The sequence below is a fragment of the Hemiscyllium ocellatum genome, chromosome 5 (genome assembly GCF_020745735.1).
Source record: "Hemiscyllium ocellatum isolate sHemOce1 chromosome 5, sHemOce1.pat.X.cur, whole genome shotgun sequence".
Lineage (NCBI taxonomy): Eukaryota > Metazoa > Chordata > Chondrichthyes > Orectolobiformes > Hemiscylliidae > Hemiscyllium > Hemiscyllium ocellatum.
In genome coordinates, this window is record NC_083405.1 from 75,867,228 (window position 1) to 75,891,160 (window position 23,933).

At 40.5% G+C, this 23,933-nt stretch overlaps 1 protein-coding gene across 1 annotated transcript in view; it reads right to left on the bottom strand.

The window, feature by feature from the left end:
- Positions 1-596: 596 nt before the first annotated feature.
- LOC132816077 (E3 ubiquitin-protein ligase HECW1-like) overlaps positions 597-23,933 on the bottom strand; it is a 356,118-nt gene continuing 332,781 nt past the window's right edge. The window contains exon 28 of the mRNA XM_060825506.1: positions 597-974. Coding sequence (XP_060681489.1) covers positions 863-974 — 112 coding nt within the window. The 3' untranslated portion in view covers positions 597-862. The remainder of the gene's footprint in view (positions 975-23,933) is intronic.

Below are 23,933 nucleotides of genomic sequence, written 5' to 3' on the forward strand. Positions count from 1 at the left end.
CAGCTGCAAACGTTTAGTGCCTTGTCAAATCCACATCAAAAATACGATGTCGAAGTGGGGTGCAACAAAAAGTATTAAATAACCAGTTCTTGCACTGAAGTCAATTATAAATAGACCACACCAGTTTTTCATAATATATATCTTAACATACATTGAAGTTTTAAAAGCAATAATTTCCTTGTGAAGTTTGCGATGACCCACCATTACTGTTAATAATAGCTGCTGCACAGGCAATGAATTGGGACAATCTTGGAAGGCACTGCCTAACAAGAAGACCATTAATATTGTGGCATAACAAATTAGTTTATTGACATTCTTATACAGCAGCATGATTGTACAGGAAGTGCAGCCTGAGTATCATGTGACTTTCAAATCAGCCAATCAGCTAATTAATATGTAATTTCTGACAGTGAAATTCCATAAAATATTCCACAAATCAAAGGCAGATCCGTGTTGTGAATTTGCAGTTGAAATTGAATATAATCCATGGCTCTTACACATTAATTTGTGAATATGTGCTAATGAGGTTACATTAGTTGCCTTTAACATTAAGAGGCCCTGCCAAGAAGAAAATGGCTTTAATTGCATGAGATTGTCTATAGTCCATTCATTTTGGAGATATGTTTATTTACAAAACTTAAAAAAATGAAACCAAGCAGGAAGTAGTTACAATGGTTCGACATCAACAATTTTTCTTCTTCCTTTCTTGGTTAATTCAGAAACCAGGAAGTGTGTCCATAATACTTTACATTTGAGGCATCCTCTTTGCACATGCACATTTTGTGCTTCTCATGTTGTAAGGACAAGGATGCTCCATGTTCACTGCAGGAGTGTGATTCCTCATGAGAAATGAATGTTTCTTTCACTCAAGTCCAAAAGTGTTGGTTTCTTCCACTGCTGTGAGCAACTTTTCATATAGCATAGAATATGATGGATATGGTGGCAGATCCAAGCGATTGAAACATGTGTGCGCCCTGGAACAGTAGAGAAGAGAAAACAGTGTTAACTGTGTTCACATATTCTTACATGTCAACTTGTTGTAGACTTATATCATTGGCATAGATACTGATCTATGTAAGAGAAAAGCACAAATGTTATTTGGCTAAGAGAAGCCAAGCTGTAGGAATTAATTGGCAGACACCCAGAATAAGTTGATCTAGCCTTGCTCCCACCTCTACCTACTGCTCATCATATCTGCCTTGTTTATTCTTGCTGATTCTGGCACTTCTCAGTCACCCTTGTTAGGGTTGGAGCAATGGACAGTAACATGGAATACATAGATTTGAGACTATGGAGTTTCTCAACTACCAGCAGAATAACAGGCATGAGCCCCATGTTGCCTCCACCAGGAAGGTCCATACGTGTCCTCTCAGACATCATCTGGAAGGCCCAGAATTGGAGGATTACCGAAGCCAGAGGCAGATTATGGTGAGAGGAGAATTGCAGGATGGGGGAATATGGTGCGGAGAGGAGGAATGTAGGCAGCAGGGTCCAGTAGATCATTATGCCATGTCCCCTGGTTGAGAACAAGGGAACCCAAAATTCCCCCTTCAACACCAGGACCAGAAGAGGCCTCCTCCCTATGGCTTGTTGCACGCGCTGAGTAGAGATAGTCCAACCTACAGCTGGCCTAATAACAGCAGTGATCTTTAGATGCCTATTTAAGGGCTTTAACTGGCAGCTGGGCATGAAGTCCATCCAGGGGCCTTTCTGTCCCACACCTAACTCTGGTGACAGCAGGAAGGTGGTGCAGTGTTTTCACCTCTAAACATACCAGAACAAGGGGATAAAATTCCTCCCAATGTCCCTCCAAATGGGCAGTTCCACCATTCTCCACTAGCTGGTGGTGGCATAATATTGGAGGTTGTATGAGAGCAATGCACCAGATTCCAGCAGGCTACTCAATGATCCAGATAAATGGTGTGATATGATTCCCAGAGAAAGACAAACTCAATTATTGTAACCACATTGCACTCATGCCTGTAGAATACATAGTGGAGTTTCAGACAATACAGGTTTAGTCACTTTCATGGTAGTCATTAGATTTTACAGTCATGCAACAAAGATGCATCCATATTTGTATTGGTATTCAATGGCCCCAAATAAATGATATCATCTCCTGTTGACTCTTCCATCTCCAGCCACTTCAATGATGGAGGATACCAACAGAAACAATTTCAACTTGATGACTAGAACCTGCAAGATTTTGGAATCCCTTATTTGAAAAAAAACTAACATAATTTTGCATTAACAACATTTTAAAATATTGGCTTTCATGGATAGAATTTGAGTTCTTCATTGTTTTCCATGATCAAAGTGATTGTATGTATTTCATTGACCTCAATGTATTTGTCCTAATTTATGTAATTCCAGCACAAAAGATGTGTGAGTTTAAGAATAAAAAGATTATTTCCTATCGCAAATTTGCACTGAAGGTTTGCAATATAAAGTTTCACTCATTCAAATCATAGACATTAGACACTTTTGCATACATAGTAATTGGATACAAATGAAAAAAATTCAATTGGGGATTATTTCAGTCTCTCTCAATCAGGCCTGCATTTTCTTGGATAGGTTAATGCTTTAGATGGATTGAAGTCTTGAGAAACTGAGCTTTCTCAGTAAGCTGCAAGACTTCTTATTGAATTCACAAGAGGTTGGTACTGATATGAACTCAGTTATGTCATAAATCAATGGCATAAGGTGCTGCAAGTCAAGGCCTGCAATTCCTGAAGTCATCGTGAAAGTCAAAGATTGTAGAAAGTCCACAAATTTCCCCAATTTGCCCATCTTATGAACCCAGGTTGACAGAAAGCTTGAACCAGGTGCACAAAAACTACAATTAATTACAAGTAAATTGGTGTAAAAAATGAGGTCTGCAGATGCTGGAGATCACAGCTGCAAATGTGTTGCTGGTCAAAGCACAGCAGGCCAGGCAGCATCTCAGGAATAGAGAATTCGACGTTTCGAGCATAAGCCCTTCATCAGGAATAAGAGAGAGAGAGAGAGCCAAGCAGGCTAAGATAAAGGGTAGGGAGGAGGGACTAGGGGGAGGGGCGATGGAGGTGGGATAGGTGGAAGGAGGTCAAGGTGAGGGTGATAGGCCGGAGTGGGGTGGGGGCGGAGAGGTCAGGAAGAGGATTGCAGGTTAGGAGGGCGGTGCTGAGTTGAGGGAACCGACTGAGACAAGGTGGGGGGAGGGGAAATGAGGAAACTGGAGAAATCTGAATTCATACCTTGTGGTTGGAGGGTTCCCAGGCGGAAGATGAGGCGCTCCTCCTCCAGCCGTCGTGTTGTTGTGTTCTGCTGGTGGAGGAGTCCAAGGACCTGCATGTCCTCGGTGGAGTGGGAGGGAGAGTTAAAGTGTTGAGCCACGGGGTGATTGGGTTGGTTGGTTCGGGCGGCCCGGAGGTGTTCTCTGAAGCGTTCCGCAAGTTCCGCAAGGCCCCAAGGGATCCTTCCATATCCGCCACAAGTTCACCTGTACCTCCACACACATCATCTATTGCATCCGCTGCACCCGATGTGGCCTCCTCTATATTGGTGAAACAGGCCGCTTACTTGCGGAACGCTTCAGAGAACACCTCCGGGCCGCCCGAACCAACCAACCCAATCACCCCGTGGCTCAACGCTTTAACTCTCCCTCCCACTCCACCGAGGACATGCAGGTCCTTGGACTCCTCCACCGGCAGAACACAACAACACGACGGCTGGAGGAGGAGCGCCTCATCTTCCGCCTGGGAACCCTCCAACCACAAGGTATGAATTCAGATTTCTCCAGTTTCCTCATTTCCCCTCCCCCCACCTTGTCTCAGTCGGTTCCCTCAACTCAGCACCGCCCTCCTAACCTGCAATCCTCTTCCTGACCTCTCCGCCCCCACCCCACTCCAGCCTATCACCCTCACCTTGACCTCCTTCCACCTATCCCACCTCCATCGCCCCTCCCCCTAGTCCCTCCTCCCTACCCTTTATCTTAGCCTGCTTGGCTCTCTCTCTCTCTTATTCCTGATGAAGGGCTTATGCTCGAAACGTCGAATTCTCTATTCCTGAGATGCTGCCTGGCCTGCTGTGCTTTGACCAGCAACACATTTACAAGTAAATTGGTGCCACTATGCTGCTATGTCCACACATTCAGGTCTTGAATCCAACAGGTCACATGACATTAAGATAATAATAGTTGACAAGACTGTTTGAATGTTATAAAAGGAAAATACTGCAGATGCTGCAAATCTGAAACAAACGCTGAGGATGCTGCAGGAACTCATTGGGTCTGGAAGAATCTGTGGGGAAAAAACCGTTAGCGTTTCAAGTCTGGTATGACTTTTTTTCAGAACTGGAAGTCTTCTGCTCAATAGATGCCCAACTGGACTGTGAAAAGAAACAAATCTTGAATGTACGTAATACCTATCACAACCTCAGAATGTCCCAATGAGTTTTACAAATAATAAAGTTGGCCTTTCTGAATTTGAAAACAGTTGTGTCAGGGTGTCATGCTTTTGCCCATTACTTTAAGTGTGCAATTATTACATTTCTGATCAACAGCATGAGTGAAAATCCATCCTCAGGAATGAAGCTCTGTTAAATAAATGTTTGGGCAGAGAGATGCAGTTGAATGATGTAAACAGTGCTCCATTTATCTTTTCAACATTAGACCAGTAAAATCATTTTGACTACAAACAGAAAATACATGGATGTAAGTAGCTAAAATACATGTCCAAACATCTGTTTGACCTTTAATAGAGTAATGCAGCTTTTTACACTGTATTGAACTGTATTTTATTAAGACCAAAGGACTGCTAGACCTCCTTATTGTTACTGGCAATGGAAACCTATGGCCACAAGCAACAAATGCAATAAAATTACAATAAAATTTAAATGGATTTTCTGCTTGCCAACATGGCAGTTACAAATGCCATTGGGCTGAACAGGGTGGAGCTGTATGTTCCTATTCATTTACATTGTGACCTCCTGGAGAGACTCAGGGAAAGAAATTTCATAGTCAGTTTAAAAATAGCTGAAAGCACATCTGTCACTATTGGTGTGAACAGATGTCAGCAAAACGAAGGAGCTGGTCATTGACTTCAGGAAGTAGATTGGCAGACATGTCCTGATCTGTATCAATGGTGCTGAGGTGGAGATGGTCAGAGCTTCAAGTTCCTCAAAGTAAATAACACTGACAGTTGTGTCCTGGTTCATTCACATCAATGCTACGGTCAAGAGAGCACACTAATATCCTTACTTCCTCAGAAGGCTAAGGAAATTTGGTCTGTCCACAATGACTGTTACCAATTTTTATAAATGCACCATGGAAAGCATTCTATCCAGATGCATCATGGCTTGGTTTGAATTTGAATTCAAATGAGTTATTGTCACTTGCATTTTACAGTGGATAATGCAGTTAAATGCAGTGAAAATCCTCAACTGTTACCACCACAATCCAGTGTGCTGCCACTTTGCACATGGCCTGCTGTTGCTGCTGCACCGATGCTGCCGACTAACCCGCCAGAGAAAGAAAAAAGATGGAAAGAAAAGAGCAGAAGTAAAAAGAAGAAAGAAAGAAAGAAAGCAGATGGGAGCAGATGAGCCCTGGGCAAGAATCCGCATGCAGCCCTGGTACTCCACACCATCTTGGAACTTATACCTTACTTTAGGCAAATGCTGTGCTCAAGACAGCAAGAAATTACAGAGAGCCATGAACACAGCACAGCCCATCAGGCAAACTAGCCTTCCATCCATTGGTTCCGTCTATATTTCCTGTTGCCTTGGGAAAGCAGCAAACAAAATCAAAGACATCTCCCACCCTGATTATACTCTTTTCCACCTTCTTCCATTGGGCAGAAGATAGAAAAATTTGAAAACATGTACCAACAGATTTAAGAACAGCTTCTTCCCTGCTATTATCAGACTCTTGAACAGATCTCTCATATATTAAAGTTGATCTTTTTCCGTACCTTCTCTGTAGCTGTAACACTGTATTTTGCATTCAGTTATATTACTCTGATGTATTTATGTAAGATATGATTTGCCTAGTTAGCATGCAAAACAATTCTTTTCGCTATCTCGGTACATGTGACATGATGTATAGAAGGAACAAAAGCAGTCTCTTCAATCCTTTGAGCCTTCTCTGCCATTCTATTAGACCATGGCTGATATGATTTTAATGTTGGGAAGTGTGGCACTGGAAAAGCATAGCACACCAGGTAGTATCTGAGGAGCAGGAGAGTCAACGTTTCATCAACAACAGCTTATGCCCAAAACATCAACTCTCCTGCTCCTCGGATGCTGCCTGACCTGCTGTGCTTTTCCAGCACCACACGTTTTGACTCTGACTCTCCAGCAGCTGCAGTCGTCACTTTCTCCCTGATCTGATTTTAATCTCAATTCTGCATACCCCTGGTAATCATTCACCCCTTGGAATCAAGAAGCTATCTACTGCTCCATTAAAAATATTTCAAGATTCTACATTCATTGCTTTTTGAGGAAGGGAATTCCAATGACTTACAACCCTCTGGAAGAAAACAAAATGTTTCCTCCATCTTTGTTTTAAATGGCCATCCCTTAATTTTAAACAATGACCCCTCATTCCTCACAAGAGGAAACATCCTTTCAACATCCATCCCTCAGGATCTTATGTTTCAATTAAGCCACCTCTGACTGTTCTAGACTCCAGAGGAGTTCTCAACTCCAATGAAGGGAAAGGCAGATTTGGGAAAGGCAGCATTCTGGGGATGGGAACAAGTTCCAGATAGGAATAAATTATAGAAATAGGGAGAGAACAGTCCATGAAGGACTTTAAACACAAGGTTGAGAACATAAAAGTGAAAGTGTTAGGAAAAAAAAATCTAGCATTCTCAATAAGTGAAGGTACAAATGATTGTGAGCAACAGCAGGATAGGGTTCGGTCAGCAGAGCTCTAGAGGGGCTGTAATACAGAGGGATGAGGCTGGTAAGGAAAACATTGAAATAGTTGGATTGGGAGGTGTCTGGATGAGGATCTCAGTAACAAACAGATTGAGGCAGAATTAGGTTGTCTGAATATAATTGTCTTTCTAGACGGAATGATAAGGGAAGTAGAATTTCAACTCAGCTAAGTTAAACTCAGAGGTTATAAGTTTAAGTCAGTTTGAGATAATAGCTTAGAGAAAGAGGAAAAGGAGTAAGAAATATCAGTGGCAATTATATGAGTTTGTAATAGGCTGAAGACGTTTTGGTTTTCCATCCAACACTTGATTTGGGCAAATTATCTAATAGAGTAGTGGAAGTGAGATTGTTGGAACAAAGTTAAAGGGTGAGGGTGTTGGTTGCACTTATAGAAACTGACCCCATGGGTTGAATTCTGCCACAAGCATTACCACATCCTAACCATAATCAATCTCGTGGAATTGTACAGGAGGAGTACAATTGTATGTTACTTCCTCTTTACCAGCCAGTTAGAGAGGACAGGCAGATTCTGGACGGACGTGCTCATAACAATGTGAGTTCTGCAAGGAAGGCATGCAATGACCGTAGTCATGCCCTTGTGATCAGAGGTACTTTGTGGATGCCCAAGCAGCAGGGAATCAGTGGAGCCAACATAAGCATCAGAGGGAGCAAGTGAGACTCATGTGACCCATAACAATTAGAGCAATCTCCATGAATTCTATACTCATGAGCAAGGTTATATCAAAAAATAGCAGCCTTGCCATTCTCTGTCAATATCATTTTAGTCTCCTTCACTGGTAACATAGCCTCCAGCTCTGGGTCAGCAGCTACCTTCTATTTGGTGGGATATGGATAAAGTGGGATCCTGTTCTACACTGCCAAAATTGGCTGCACTTCTTCAGGTAGCTCAAAGAACACAATGCTTAGATTTTGTCATTGCCTGCCACATGTGTGGCGTGAATATTACTTACCAATTGTCATCCCAAACCTGGATATTGCCCAGGACTTGCTGCATTTGGACAAGGATTACTTCAGTATCTGAGGAGTCACAGTGTGAAACCTTGCGCAATCATCTGCAAATGCCCTCACTTCTGATGCCATGACATCATGGCACTGGAGTCAGAATTGAGGATTGTCAGGGAAACTTCCTTCAGACTGTATACTACTGTGCTATTATTTGTGGTGCACTGGTAGTATCGCTACCTTTTAGCCAGGAGGCCTGGGTTCAAGTTCCACCTGTTCCAGAGATATGTAATAACATCGTTGAACAGGTTGATGAAGAAGTAGGTATTTTTTAGGCAACCTTTAACCACATACCCATTGGTACCAATTCCTCACTGATCCAGGCACAAATTCATCACTGTGACACACCACCGCTGTAATGCCTCTACTTTCCAGATAGCTGTGGGCACAGATTCTAAATGGGAGTTAGAGCTGACTAAGCTCTCAGCCGACTGCCAAATGTGCTCTGGCATCATGATCCCCTTTTAGCAACATATTCAATCCAGTTACTTGCTGACATAGAGCTTTTCTTCACAATTGCAAAAGTTTTGATTTGGTTTTGTTCTGCTCTGACTTGGAGCCGACAATTCTGCCATCCTACTCCAGATAATATGGTACATGTCTCTTCTGCAAAATAAAAATCACAGAAAGAAATTTGACAGCTTTCTTACTGTTCAGGTTCACCATGGTGCTTACAGTTGCATGCCCTGTCAATAGACATACTTCACTTTCCCGACAGAGGAAGGACATTCTAATGACAAATCATTTGAAGAAGCAGCTTTGAGGCAATGAGACATTGCTTCCTTGTCTTTAGTTGTGGTCTGCTACCTCTTTGAAGAACAGTATAAAGAAGATGTAAGCTGCCTATGTCATAGAGTCATAGAGATGTACAGCATGGAAACAGATCCTTTGGTCCAATCCGTCCATGTCGACCAGATATCCCAACCCAATCTAATCTCATCTGCCGGCACCTGGCCAATATCCTTCCAAACCCTTTCTATTTATATACCCATCCTGATGTCTTTTAAATGTTGCAATTGTACCAGCCTCCACCATTTTCTCTGGCAGCTCACTTCATACACAGACCACCCCCTGCGTGAAAACGTTGCCCCTTATGTCTCTTTTATATCTTTCCCCTCTCACCCAAAACCTATGCCCTCCAGTTCTGGACTCCCCCACCACAGGGAAAAGACTTTGTCTATTTATCCTACCCATGCTCCTAATGCTTTTGTAAACCTCTATAAGGTCACCCCTCAGCCTCCGACGCTCCAGGGAAAACAGCCTTAGCCTATTCAACCTCTCCCTAGAGCTCAAATCCTCCAACCATGGCAACATACTTGTAAATCTTTTCTGAATCCTTTCAAGTTTCACAACATCTTTCTGATAGGAAGGAGACCAGAATTGCATGCAATATTCCAACAATGGTCTAACCAATGTCCTGTACAGCTGCAACATGACCTCCCAACTCCTGTTCTCAACACTCTGACCAATAAAGGAAAGCAAACCAAACGCCTTCCTCGCTATCCCATCTACCTTTGGCTCCATTTTTAAGGAGCTATGAACCTGCACTCCAAGATCTCTTCAGCAACACTCCCTAGGACCTTACCATTAAGTGTATAAGTCCTGCCAAAATTTGCTTTCCCAAAATGCAGCACCTCACATGTATCTAAATGAAACTCCATCTGCCACTTCTCAGCCCATTGGCCCATCTGATCAAGATCCCATTTTAATCTGAGTTAACCCTCTTCACTGTCCACTACACCTCCAATTTTGGTGTCATCTGCAAACTTACTAACTGTGCCTCTTATGGTCACATCCAAATCATTTATGTAAATGACGAAAAGTAGTGGACCCAGCACCGATCCTTGTGGCACTCCACTGCTCCCAGACCTCCAATCTCAAAAACAACCCTCCACCACCACCCTCTGTCTTCTATCTTTGAGCCAGTTCTATATCCAAATGGCTAGTTCTCCCTGTATTCCATGAGATCTAACCTTGCTAATCAGTCTTACGTGTGAAACCTTGTCGAATGCCTTACTGAAGTCCTCTATGTATCATCATGTGATTGCAACTCTGCTTTCAGGTTCAAGATGCAGTGGTATTTCAGACCAAGGTCCCCATAACGTGCCATTGCTAGGTTCATTTTGCTACATGATAATTAGCAATAACTCACTTGAGGAAACTTTTAATGTGGAGGTTCAGCGCCCTGCAGAAATGTAGCTTCTGTGAACTACATTGAGAACTACACAAAAATACACTCTCAACCATTCTGGTTGTTGCAGCAGCACTGGATTCACTTCCCTCTTTCTTCATTCCTACTGCTCATAATGATTAACTGTATTTCGTTGAGAAATTATGGAAATCCTAATTCTTCATATCTTTAAAACAGGCAAGCTAAGAGAGGACTGAAAGAAACAAGAGAATATTGGGAGGGTCACTCATATACATGCAACATTTCATTCCTGATCCTAGTTTGAGTTCCTCATTAAAATACAATCCATAAATTAAGTTTTGAAAACAAATAAAGCCTCAGATCACTTTTGATTCTTGCATATTAGACTGACATTTTGTTTCCAAGAGGAGAAAATTATATGACAGGTGGAAGAGTGCAGACTAGCAAATGGAAAGATTTTCTAGCTTCTATTAAAGGAAAACAAAAGTCAAAAACGGCTAGAATTACAGATTTGAAGTGAGAGCCCTGCCAAAAAAGAGGTGGCACACCTTTCTTCCTGACTACATTAAAAAAATCTCATTCATTTTAGTTCTTCCTCTTTGAGGGATGACACTTCAGAATTTCTAGCTAAAATATTTCCCTCTTTTTATCGAAAAATGATGCCACTTCAGCAAATGCTGCTAAGTCTCACAGTTGTCAAGCTGTTTCAATTATAAATTCCAGGGGTTATCAAATTAGATGTCATGGGTCCCCGGAGGCCTTGTCCAAATATTTCCAAGGGCTCCAGGAAATATTATGAAAGTGAACTGCCCAGGACCCTGACTCAGAGGGAAGAGTAAGGATATAAACCATGGCTGTAATTTGGGTTTTGTTATGTTCACCATGCTAAAAACAAATTACAACTTGCATCCTGGATGAAGCCATGAGCATCAAATACAGAAGATGGCAAACTTCTATCTCCATTTCCTTCCTACACTTTTGCCACACTGAGTGACAGACTAAAGTAGGAATTCTTCGAAGTGTTTTAAAAGAGGTTTGCCATAGGTTAGTCAATCTGGAATTATCTGAAGTGGAGATAATTTGACTTCCCTGATCTTCTTTAGGGCTCCTGAATGCTGTGGCTTCAAAGTGAAGTCTAACAGATAGACAATGCTCTGAATCGGGACATGCTTTTTTTGTAGTAAAAATTGCTGCTCAATGTTTGCATTAATGAACTGATGTTGATATTTGCTGCATTAGTGAAGCTTTGTGTCAATTAGATTGTGCACAATACTGTCAAATACCCTGCAGTTCAATTTTGAGGGCTTGTATCATATCATTAGAAAATCCATTTGTAAAATTATGGCAAGCCATAATAATAAGTCCATACCCAACACTAGCTTTTCAACAAAATTCATTTCAGAACTGACACACACATCAGGTACGTCAACAGTAATTTATGCCAAACCAGTAACAAACACATTGATAACCTTGAGGCATCCAGTTCTTTAGAAAGGCTCTTTCAGGAAAGATTTCAACTGGATTTGTTTTATATTTTGGGTCTGTTCTACTATAACAACTGTCAGCTATGGTTCAGTCAGCAGTAGTCTTACCTCTGAGTTATATTGTTCTGGTCTCCAGTACCAAGTCCCACTCCAAGGTTAAGCAGAAAAATCTACACTAACTCTCCAGTACTGTACTGATGGAGCACAGCACTGTTGGTAACACAATCTTTTGGATGAGACATTTAAACTAAGCTTTCTGCGCATCAGGTGGATATAAAATATTGTATGGCACTATTGCCTGGCTTGCTGATCAATGTTAATCCCACAATCTGCATCACAGAGGTAGATTATCTGGTCATTACCACATTGCCATTGTTTGGAGCTTACTGGCTGTTGTATTTCTGACATGACAACAATAAATACAGTTCACAAGTACTTCACAAACTGTAATGTGTTTTGGAATAACTGAGGTCTAGGAAGGGAGCTGCATAAATGCAATTCTTCTTTCAAGTCCTGCCTGTCAAACTGGGGTCCACTAATCAGAGACTTTGAAAAATAAGTGAGTTATAGTCTGAGATAGGAATGAGTGAGAGTCAGGAGGCAGGAAAAGAGTGCAACTACCAAATGTGTAGTGTAGCATAAGATGTCTACCTCACCTAACAGAAAGATAAAAGAACCTACATATATAACTAAAAAATGCCAAGCAGACATAAGCATTTCACTGATGCCTGAAAATAAATGCCGGTTTACTGAAAATCTTTATTAAAATGTTCCTTCCATGCAACACTTTCACACTATCAGTTTTAGGTTTTAAATGGGATACCCATAATTACTAATCCATTTGAAAAAGTGTCAATAAATAACAGAAAATCTTCTACCAGTATCAATTCTATTTCCTTTCAGGCTCTGTTCTGCATGCCTTCTTAATGTTAATATCCATAATGCAGCCTGAAAAAGGGTTACTGGACCCAAAATATTAACTCTGCTTTCACTCCACAGTTGCTGCCAGAGCTGTTGAATTTCTCCAGGAATTTTTGTTTTTGATTCATCACTATACCAAGGTTTTCAGCCTCCTCATTTGAAGAATGTATTGCATCTATGATTGTATCATCTGTCAATCCCATTGTGCAATGTATGACATTGTCCATATCTGTGTAAGTTTCCATTGTTATCTCTTAGCTGAAATTTCAATGCCAGCCTCTCATGGGTGAGAGGAAAGATCCTTACCATTGGTCTGTTTGAACATGCTCCCCCTCGTTTTCAGCAGCTTGATAGATCATTTGAACCCAATATGGCTGAAGACAGTGAAACAGTCCAGTTTCAAGTACGATAGTATTGTCCCATTATGAATGTTTCATGACGTGCGCAAGACTATTTTGGAATCAATTATCTGTCATTAATGAGACACCGTTACCACTTACTGTGCAGAAGATGATGCCTTGCCTTTTCTTGAATCTGTCCAACAACCCTGTGGCTCCAACTCCTTGTGGTCTAGCCTCTTTGCCAGGGTGACTCTTTGCTTATGTAGGATTGCCTGGAGATGAAAGTCTTTTCTTCTTGGACCATCTTAAACCACATTAGCGCATCATCACTGACATTGAGATAGGCAATTGTTCTCCTCCAAATCCTTGCTGACCATTCCAATGTCAAACTCAATGCCGGGATCTCCCACTCCTTTGCAATGCCCATTTTCTGCTCCAAACCAGGTTTTCCACTTGTATCAACTTCATCTTCTCCCTGATCAACACCATTGTTATCTTTTTCCCAAGTTTAGCAATACACATAGGCATTGCAAATTCTTTTGTTGGGAGATCTTGATGTCAAATGATGGCTTGCTCAATGCTCCATAATTTTATGTTCTTTTGTAGTCAAACTCTATTATGATTGTTGGCAGAGTCACAGGAGGAGCTCAGACAAAGTCAGATAATCTGGAGCTGCCAGTGTGCAATTTCAGCTTTCAAGAATATCATTCTATAGGATTTGCTACTCTGCAGGAAGTATGTTTTGATATAATCAGAATGTTGAGCCATTTCACTGTATCTGGAATTATAACCTTGTTGTTTGTGGGAGCTTGCATTGCCCAAATTGGCTGCAGATCCTATATTAAAACAGCGACTAAATAAAGCACTTTTGATATTCTGCAGCTATGAAAGGTGCTATGTAAAATCAAAATTTTGCCTCCTATCTATTAATAAGCATGATCCCTAGGAGGAAAGAAATCTTCTGATATCTAATTGCTGCACCAACAGACCAACTCTGGCCAACATGACAAATGTTGCCAGTGAGAATCTGAAAGAAATCTAAGGCTCTGATGAGCTTCATAGCAACTGAAAAACTGTTAATCTGAGATTGTGTCTGTCATTAGACTCCAATAGAGGATAGAACTTGGTAATTATTTCCATTGTTATCTGTGGTTGACAAAGACAAGAATTATGGACTTGTTCAAGTAGATGTGCTTGGGTCTGAGCTTCAGTTTTGTGGTGCATTAAGGGATGGCAGGCAAGAAGCTGGGTTGAGCTATGGGGTGAGAGTGAAAAAACAATGCCATTGCTTTCCTGCTGCAATGGCATTTAACCAGTAGCAGGTAAAATGCCTTACAGTCGTCCTGCTCAAAGGAAATTGAACCTCAAGAAGCTAGTTAAAAGTCATTTCAGAGCTTCCTCCCATTAGTGCTGGTGTTTTCCCAACCTCTGGTCAGTGAAGCATTCCCTGGTGGCAATGACTGCTTCCACTGGTTTCCACCAGTGTCAATATAAAATCCCTGTAATCAGGATCTGGGAGAGCTGGTGCATCTGCATTTCTTTTTTATCCCCCTATATTTAAATTCCTTTTCCCCCATCCAAATCCGTAACAGCCATTTGTAGTTCAAATGGAATGTCTGTACTAAGCAAAGTGGTCATTGGTGAGGAAGCAGCTGTTGTCAGCTGTTGGAAAACATTTCATTCAGAATGGGCGCAGGTAACAGCAGCAGAACAGTAATGCAAGATACATTATACAAGAAATTCAATACAAATAAACCAAAATTAATCATGCTCCAACCATCAGTTCTTTGGTAGTTCTAAAGTGTGGCTAAGTTGAGGAGTAAATATTTTATAAAGACAAGCACCTAGAATGCACTATTGGGAAATCAATTTGTGTTGATTTGATCTGTGTTCTCTGTAGAGAAGGAGGTAAAATAATAATATGACTCAGATGTTTAAGATAGGGAAGAAAATTTAATGAGGTAAATATAAATACTTGTTCCTCCACAAGGGAAAACTAGAATATGGAGATGAAAGTTTGAAGGAGAACAGAATTGATTAAAAGAGCAATCCAGATATTCTTCATTTACAAAATGTTGTGAAGGCTGTTAATACAAAATCAATTACAGTATTCAAAAAAGATGCAGTTAGCTAGCTGGAAAATGAATATTTTGATGAATACTAATGAATTGCCACTACAATGGAAGAGTTTTCCTGGCCAATTAAATTGTACGCAGTACTGATAGTCCAAAAGATCTACTTGCGTTCCTATGTTCTTAACTCTGTAATAAGATAGATAAAACTTTATTTTTATCCCTGTTACTGAAATCAATACTCCTTCCTCAGTACTCAGGAGAAAGGAACCAAAGCCAGAACAGAGAGGCTCATACCAATAAAGAGAGAAACAGAAGCAGTTGCCGGGACAGCAAGGCACATGCCAGGAGAGTGAGACACAAGGCATAAGATTGAGACAGAAACCACAGGAATGAGACACAAGCCAAAGAAATGAGTCAGAACTAGAAATGCAACACCTGTCAGGACATTAAGACAAAAACTGGGAATGGAGAAAGTACTTGTGCTGAATTTTGGTAATTACACCATCCATTGCTGAGTAGTTATTGTTCCACCCATTATTTGATAATGAAACAACAACTGAATTACTACTCGATGACATAGACAGAACATATCTTTTGTGGGAAAATATTGTGTGATATAAAGCACTGAAATAAATACAATAGTTATGAATAATAATTGTTGAGAAATAGGTGGATGAGGCTGCTAAACTGTAAAGCTTAAGATCTCTCTGGATGCAAGAATAGGCCAGTTGGTAATCAGGGTAAGAGCTACTGCAGACTTCATCCATCATTACCTGTACCTTTTGTGGAATATCAGTGGAACCCATTGCATAAATGATGTTGCTGGGCATTGGGAACCGCTCTACCAAAAGTACAGGTATTAATCTCATTCATGTGGTAGCAAAAAACTGGCAAATGCCATCAGAAAAAAAAAACTGTCAGAGAAAGGATTATGATAGAGTAGAAACAGAGAAAGTTAGTAATTGAAAAATGGAAGTTTAAGATAATTATTAAAATACCAAGAGGGAGCTGATGAGAGTCTTTTATGATTGGTCAATTGTTGTAATTTGAATGCATTGCCCGAAAGGAGAATGGAAATGGATTTAATTGTAACTTGCAAATTGGGAAATTACTTATAAAGGAAAAATGAACTGCATCGCTAATGGCAAGGAGTAAAATGTCGACCAACTGGATCATACTTTCAAAGAGCTGGCACATGCCTATTAGGCGAAATAACCTCCTTCTGTGCCTTGGTGCTAAAGATAAAAATGAATAAAATTTTGACTTAACATCAGTGCCCATATAATTCAACCATGTTTATAGCTTTCTTACTTTTCTCAACTAGTACTACCAGGTCAAAGATAGATTAGATTAGATTCCCTACAGTGTGGAAACAGGCCCTTCGGACCAACCAGTCCATACCGACCCTCCGAATATTAATCAAGAAAATTACATTTGATCCCAAACTCTTAAAATAATTTTCAAGCATTCTGAAAAACAATGATAGATTCCACAATCCTTTATAAAATAAATTACAACATTTCCTCAAGTCAGTGACAAAACATTGTAATCCTGTTTGGCAAGTTGTGCAGAAGATCCATCTTCTAGGCTTGGATTCAATATATGTGAGTTTGTCTGACTAGAAGGTACACCCCAACCCAGAGTACATCTTCCAAATTTCTGTGTTGATTAAATTTAATATTTGAGTCCATCCATTTAATAGTGGGATATGACTTGAGGCACTCAACTAATTAAATTGTGTTGAGAGTGTGGAGCTTGACAACATTTGACTTGGAAATGATAATGAAATGTTGAAATTTCTTTTATAAGGTCTGTGTAATTTATAATTGTTTTCAAGAATGTTTGGAAATGACTAAGAGTTCAGGATTAAATGTAATTTTCTTCATGAATAATAAAGGACCTTGGCCCAAGTGACCTGGTAGTATTATTAAGAAAGGTAAAAAGATGCTGTGTGCTGGCATGTGCAAAGAACAGCTGCTGACAAAGACTGCTGGAGGAGGACCATAATTTGTGTAATGCTGCAGAAACAAAGAGAAAGCAGACAGGAATATCAAAAGAGAATACAGAGAATTATTTTATGGAAAAGAAGTACAGTATATCACTCTCAATAAGAGGTCAATTCTTCTGTTTCGCAGAAAATGAGACAGGATTCCCTGGAGGCAGTGTACAAACTAGATTTTAAAAAAAAATCTAATGTCCAGAGGTGTTTTGGTCATCTTCCTACCTGTGGGCAAGGAAGGCCAGGTTCAAGTCCCACCTGCCTTAGAGTGTGTGCGATAACATCTCTGAAGAGATTGGATTAAAATAAGTAGAGATGCCAGAGTTTGGATTTGTCTATGAAAACTGCAACTTATCTTTGCTCAATTTTTCAGCAATCCAATTTTCAGGCATCTTTCTGGCCAAGAACAACACATTATTTCAAATCAACAACATATTTAACCAACATGATAACGATATTCCCTTTCCTGCATCCCTCCTTTCAGTCTCAGCCTCTGCCTTGTGTTAATTACCCATTTGGTTCTTCCCCTTTCAATCCCAATCAGTTTTGAGCAAATGACCAAGCTTCATTGTCTTTTAGCCCAATTTCAATAAATTTTAAAGTCCATTCTTCACTAAGCTGTCCTTCTGTTGCCTTCACCTCTGCATTTACCTCTCTGGCCAGAAGTCTTCCTTGAAATACCACTGTGACTTTAGGTGTTCAAAGTTTCCATTCTGCTCCCTGACTCAAACTTACCTCTGTCCTGACTTGTAGCAATTCATTATCTTGGTTGCAATCCAAAGACTTGCATGAAAGTCACTGATTGTCTTGCTGCACTTGGAGGTTAGCAGACCAACCTGTGACTTGCTACCCAGCAACACAACATTATATTCCATTTGCCTTCAGCTTCTTCCCCACCAGCATCCAAACTCAGCAGCTTCTGCGATTTCTAGTACATTTAGCATAATAAAACACATCTTCCCCTCCATTTTCAGCCTTCCCTCTATAATAAGCTAGCCCATTTTCCAATCAACCCATCATTAACTCTCCTTCCTTCAGCACCTTCTTTTGCAAACATAGCAGATATAACACCTCTCCTATTACCTCCTCTTTTCTTATCATCTTGCATGCCAAACACTCCCTCATGCAAAGAAAAAAAATTAGTACTTCTTTCAATTTAGTCTACTATATTCACTGCTCACAATCCCATCTTCTAAACTATGGGAAGGCCAAACACAGATTACATTATTGCTTTGTGGAACACTGAATGTCAGGCTGCAAATGTGATTCTGAACTTTCAGTCCTCTGACATTTTCAATGCCTACTCTAACACACCAGTGCGCAACCCCCAGTACTGTTCCAGTTAAGCTCAATTAAGCTGGAGGAAGAGTACATCATCTTTTAATTAGCTTTCTATACTCAATTATATTACACAATTTCCAATCATAAAAATTTACTTTTCCCAGAAATATTTAGCAATTTATTGTTCATAAAAAAGTCAAAAGAAAGTTACTTCATTCTCATTTGGAGTTACAAATTACCACATTACCCAATATATATGGTCACAAAGAGAACTACTAATTAACAGCACTATGGCTTTTCTGCTCCTGACTGATTCCAAATCTACAATAAAGCTTGTAGTTCTTTTAGCCCAGTTGCAATAGCAGAGTTCCTGTTCTTATTTGCACCAGAATTTTTATAAATTAATTTTGTTTCATATTTTTTCTACTGATAGTAAAAAAAATTCCAATTCTGTCTCATATCTCTTTTCTACAGCAATAAGGAGAGGAAAATGCACAACCATTTTGACACACTATGAGTAATTCAAAATTACAGATGACTGTTTTGTTTTAATGCTTCCTTGCTGTTTCTTTCAGTAGCTGGCTCTCATATGGCTCTGAAAATCCAAATAACCTCAGCTGAACCATTCCAGATACAACATTCAAGCGATGAATAGGTGCCACAGACTATACACAAAGTCAGTTGTAATAGGGGTAGAAGCCACATGATTACTGCAAGCAAATTAGCACATTAAATACAATTGCATTTCTCCAATTAGGATTGGCTCAAAGTCAAGGGTTATCGTCCATGCAGCAGTCGTGTTGATAAGGTTGCAATATTCATGTTGAAGCCAGTAAGCACACAAGTCTGAACCAGTTTGATGAATACATATGAGGACAACATCACACTCAGCTTTCTCTTTGAAGTATTAACCAGACATTCAGTAATATAAAATCCCTTAAGCACAATGACATACAGCATTTTGTATATTTTACTTCTCTTTGTGCATCTCTTGAAACTATCCTTCCACGAAAATCACCACAAGCAATTGCTGCTATCATTAGAGATCAACCTTTGGTGCTTCCAAACTCTTTGATAGTTTCTTTCTTTTTTTTATATAATTCATTCATGAGCCAGCACCATTGCTTATCCCTAATTATCCTTGCGGTGCTGATGAGTTGTCGTCTTGAACCGCTACAGACCTTGTGGTGACACAGGCCAGAGATTCATCAAAAGCTGGCTGTGTCAAATTCAGAGTATTTTATTTGAGGTATTTCTCTTCCGTGAGCCCTCACGACTTATCTCACACAATCCTTCATACCAAGTCTTTGTGGTGCCTATCTTACACTTGTCAGTGGATGAGGTACTTGCATTGACATCATATTTAAAGCCCAACTATACACCAGGTCAATTGCTGCCATCTATCAATAAGCCTTCACAGTACATGTCATTGGTGGGACATAAAAATTAAATGCTTCCGAGGGCATACAGGTGGAATATTATCTCACATTCAGACATGTGTTTCACACCATCATCTGTCTGATCAAGTGTTATTTTAACTGCAGCTACAAGAACTAATTTATGTAGACTATCTGGTCTTAGTGCCATACAATGTTGGGACCCTGCCTAGAATCATAGAATCTGTACAGCACATATTTAGATTAGATTAGATTACTTACAGTGTGGAAACAGGCCCTTCGGCCCAACAAGTCCACACCGACCCGCCGAAACGACAACCCACCCATACCCCTACATATACCCCTTACCTAACACTACGGGCAATTTAGCATGGCCAATTCACCTGACCCGCACATCTTTGGACTGTGGGAGGAAACCGGAGCACCCGGAGGAAACCCACGCAGACACGGGGAGAACGTGCAAACTCCACACAGTCAGTCGCCTGAGGCGGGAATTGAACCCAGGTCCCTGGCGCTGTGAGGCAGCAGTGCTAACCACTGTGCTACCGTGCCGCCATCTGGCCATATAGAGGCCATCTGGACTACTGACTCTCTGAAAAGTCACTAACCAAATATCCCACCTTATCCCCATAACCCCGCATATACTCTGGCTAATCTGCCTAGCCAGAACAACCATGAACACTATGGGGAATGTAGCAACCTCCACATCTTTGGACTGGGAGGAAAGCAGAACAATTGTAGGAAACCCAGGCAGACATGGGGAGAATGTGAAAACTCCACACAAATAGCCACCTAAGGCTGGAGTTGAACCTGCATCCTGGGTGTTGCAGGGCAGCAGTGATAACCAGTGACTCTATGATTCTACGTTTCTGCCTTGTTGTTCCCTAATGCATGGCATAGCAATAGTATATTCTCATTGCTGTGTAAGCTGCTGGTACAGGGTGCAGTTGTGACATTGAAACAGTACAGTCCAAAAAGACAAGGTATGGCAGAGATGTTGTGAGCATCCAAGGAGACGCAAAATGAGTGACTGTTAAGAGAGCAGCTAAAACCTATGTTAAAGCTGTTTGTCCCTGTGCTGAAGGGGCCTTTTGACAGCATTACAATAAAAGGTGTTGGTACACTCCAGTATATAGTACCACCAACACCAGTATTTTAAGTTAGACAAGATATCCTATGATGATGTGGTGATGTTTGTGTGACTGTGATGCCAATCTCTGTGGATGAAGGGTACAGTTGCACGCTACCCAAGCATTGTGCCTTATGATGTTAGGGAATGTTGGACAAGATGGAATAAGCAGACAGCTGAAGGTACCAAGTTCCTGCTTTGACTTAAATGTTGCTGAAGAGTTACCCAATGTCACATGGAGAATAGTAAACCTCATATAAATGAATCAAGAATATGTAATGATAAGATGTTAATACATTCAAATAAGCTACTTGCCACATACTAATGACATTCTTGTCTCATCACTGAAACACAGAACATAGAACATTACAGCACAGTATAGGCCCTTTGACCCGCTTTTTGCACCAACCTGTGAAACCAATCTGAAGCCCATCTAACCTACATTATTCCATTCTTATCCATATGTCTATCCAATGATCATTTAAATGCGCTTAACATTGGCAAGTCTGCTACTGCTGCAGACAGTGTGTTCCATGTCCCTACTACTTCCTGAATAAAGGGACTACCTCTGACATCTGTCCTATATCTATGACCCCTCAATTTAAAACTATGCCCCCTTGTCCTAGCCATCACCATTCAAGGAAAAAGTCTTTCAGTGTCCACCCTATCTAATCCTCCAGGTGAAAGGGAATATGATGAAGGACTTTTGCCCAAAACATCAATTTTCCTGTTCCTCGGATGTTGCCTGGCCTGCTGTGTTTTCCCAGCACTACTCTAATCTATCTAATCCTCTGATTATCTTATATATTTCAATTAAGTCACCTCTCAACCTTCTTCTCTCTGACAAAAACAGCCTCAAGTCTCTCAGCCTTTACTCATAAGACATTACTTCCATACCAGGCAACATCCTGGTAAATCTCCTCTGAACCCTTTCTAAAGCTTCCATATACTTCTTATAATGCGGTGACAAGAACTGTATGCAATACTCCAAGTGGGGCTACACCAGAGTTTTGTACAGCTGCAGCATGACCTCATGGTTCCAAAACTCAATCCCTCTGCTAATGAAAGCTAATACACCGTATGCCTTCTTAACAACCCTATCAACCTGGGTGGCAGCTTTCAGGGATCCATGTACATGGACACTGAAATCGCTCTGCTCGTCTACACTACCAAGAATCTTACCATTAGCCCAGCATTCTGCCTTCCTGTTGCTCCTTCCAAAGTGAATCACCTCACACTTCTCCGCATTAAACTCCATTTGCCACCTCAGCCCAGCTCTGCAGCTATCTATGTCCCTCTGTAAACTATAACATCCTTTAACACTATCAACCAACCTTACTGTCATCCGCAATTTTACTAACCCATCCTTCTACTCCCTCATCCAAGTCATTTGTAAAAATGACAAAACAGATCCTTGCGGTACACCACTAGTAACTGAACTTCAGGATGAACATTTCCCATCAACCACAATCCTCTGTCTTATTTCAGCTAGCCAATATCTGATCCAAACTGCTAAATCACCCTCAATCCCATGCCTCTGTATTTTGTGCAATAGTCTACCATGGGGAACCTTATCATATGCCTTACTGAAATCCATATACGCCACGTCAACCACGTTACCCTCATCCACCTGTTTGGTCACCTTCTCAAACTGTAGGTGCAACTTTCAATTGTTTTTCTCTCTAGGTCGAGATGTCAGTTTTGTGATCTAGCCATGCTTTCCCAACTAATACACCATTCCCCATGTTATTTAGGTGCTGTAAAAGGTTCACCCACATTATTAGGGAGGGAAATCTTTGATTTAACCCAGCGACACTGAAGGACTGGTAATATATTTCCAAGGCAGGATGGTTTGGGGAGGAGCTTACAAGTGGTGGTGTTCCCATGTATCTGCTGTCCTTGTTCTTCTCAGTGTTGGAGGTTTACTTTCTGTTTTAAATTAATTTTCACCTTCTGTTCCAATCGAACTGCTAACTCACAGGCTGTCAGTGTACAGTTCTAATGTATTAACTTTTTGAACTTCCCTACGATACTTATTTCAAACTTGCATTTCAAATTCGCATATCAAGATGACAGAGACAAAAATCTTGAGTCAGAGGAGTGGAGAAAATGAGCTGTTCCCTAGAAGTGGCTGGATCAGCTTAGTTTTGTCCCACTTTTTGCTTAGTACCAAAATCTGGCTGGGACCCGAGGTCTTCTGAATGGTAAGAACACTGGAATATGGAACATTCCTTGAGGCCTGACACATTTTTTGTATTGGATAATCAATCTGAGAGGGGATTCATTACCTTTAAAATGATGATAATTCTCCTAAAGAATTTATGATTTTTTTTGGCTCTTGCAGAATCCCCAACATAGTTACTGGCACAATAGACACTTGTGTATGTCCACATCATTCACTTCAATTACTGGTTGATGGATGTGCTACGCTGCTGCACTTCTCGAGATCGGGCCAACACACTGGGATTTAAAATGTACAAAACACTTGAGGGTTTCTCTCCATGAGGCCTCACAGAGTTGGTGAAATTAATAGAATCTGAGTATATCTGTTTCTGAAGTATTTGTGACATTGATTCTCAATATACTTAGATTTTCAATTCAGAAATGGAAATATGACTGGAGACAGTGAAGGTTGAACAATAATAATTATTTTCAAAATAAATTGTGCTCTTATGTGCAACTAAGTGAAATACTGATGCTTTAATTAAGGAGCTTTCATTTTAAAAAACATAAAAGCCATATGTTTATAGCAGTCAGTTAAGATGTCATTACATGTGTAAAATTGTCTGTTGTATTCTGTGGTGTTTAGCTACTGTGGGGTCTGGTTCTTTAAACATAATGTTTTTATTAATTTAATTTCCTCAATTTGTTCTGCTCTGTAAATCTAAATAGGTAACTGTCATCTCTCACTAATCTTTTGCTCGTTCAGTCTTGGTCATAATCCCTGCTCAATTGACAGTGGAGATTAAAAGTGCACTCAGCTGACAGAAAAGCAAATACCTGCTTCGGTTTACAATTTGCTGTACATGAGAACCTGAAGTTTAATTTGTCTTTTGTTTTATTTTGGTACAGAATTTTCTTTTTAAAGCTAAATAACTGCACACACGTGCAAAGAAGTGTAAACATTTCCCTGCTGCCCACTCTTCAATAACTCTGATATCCACACAAAAACCCAATAAATTAAAAGTAAATTGCAAACATAATGTTAAG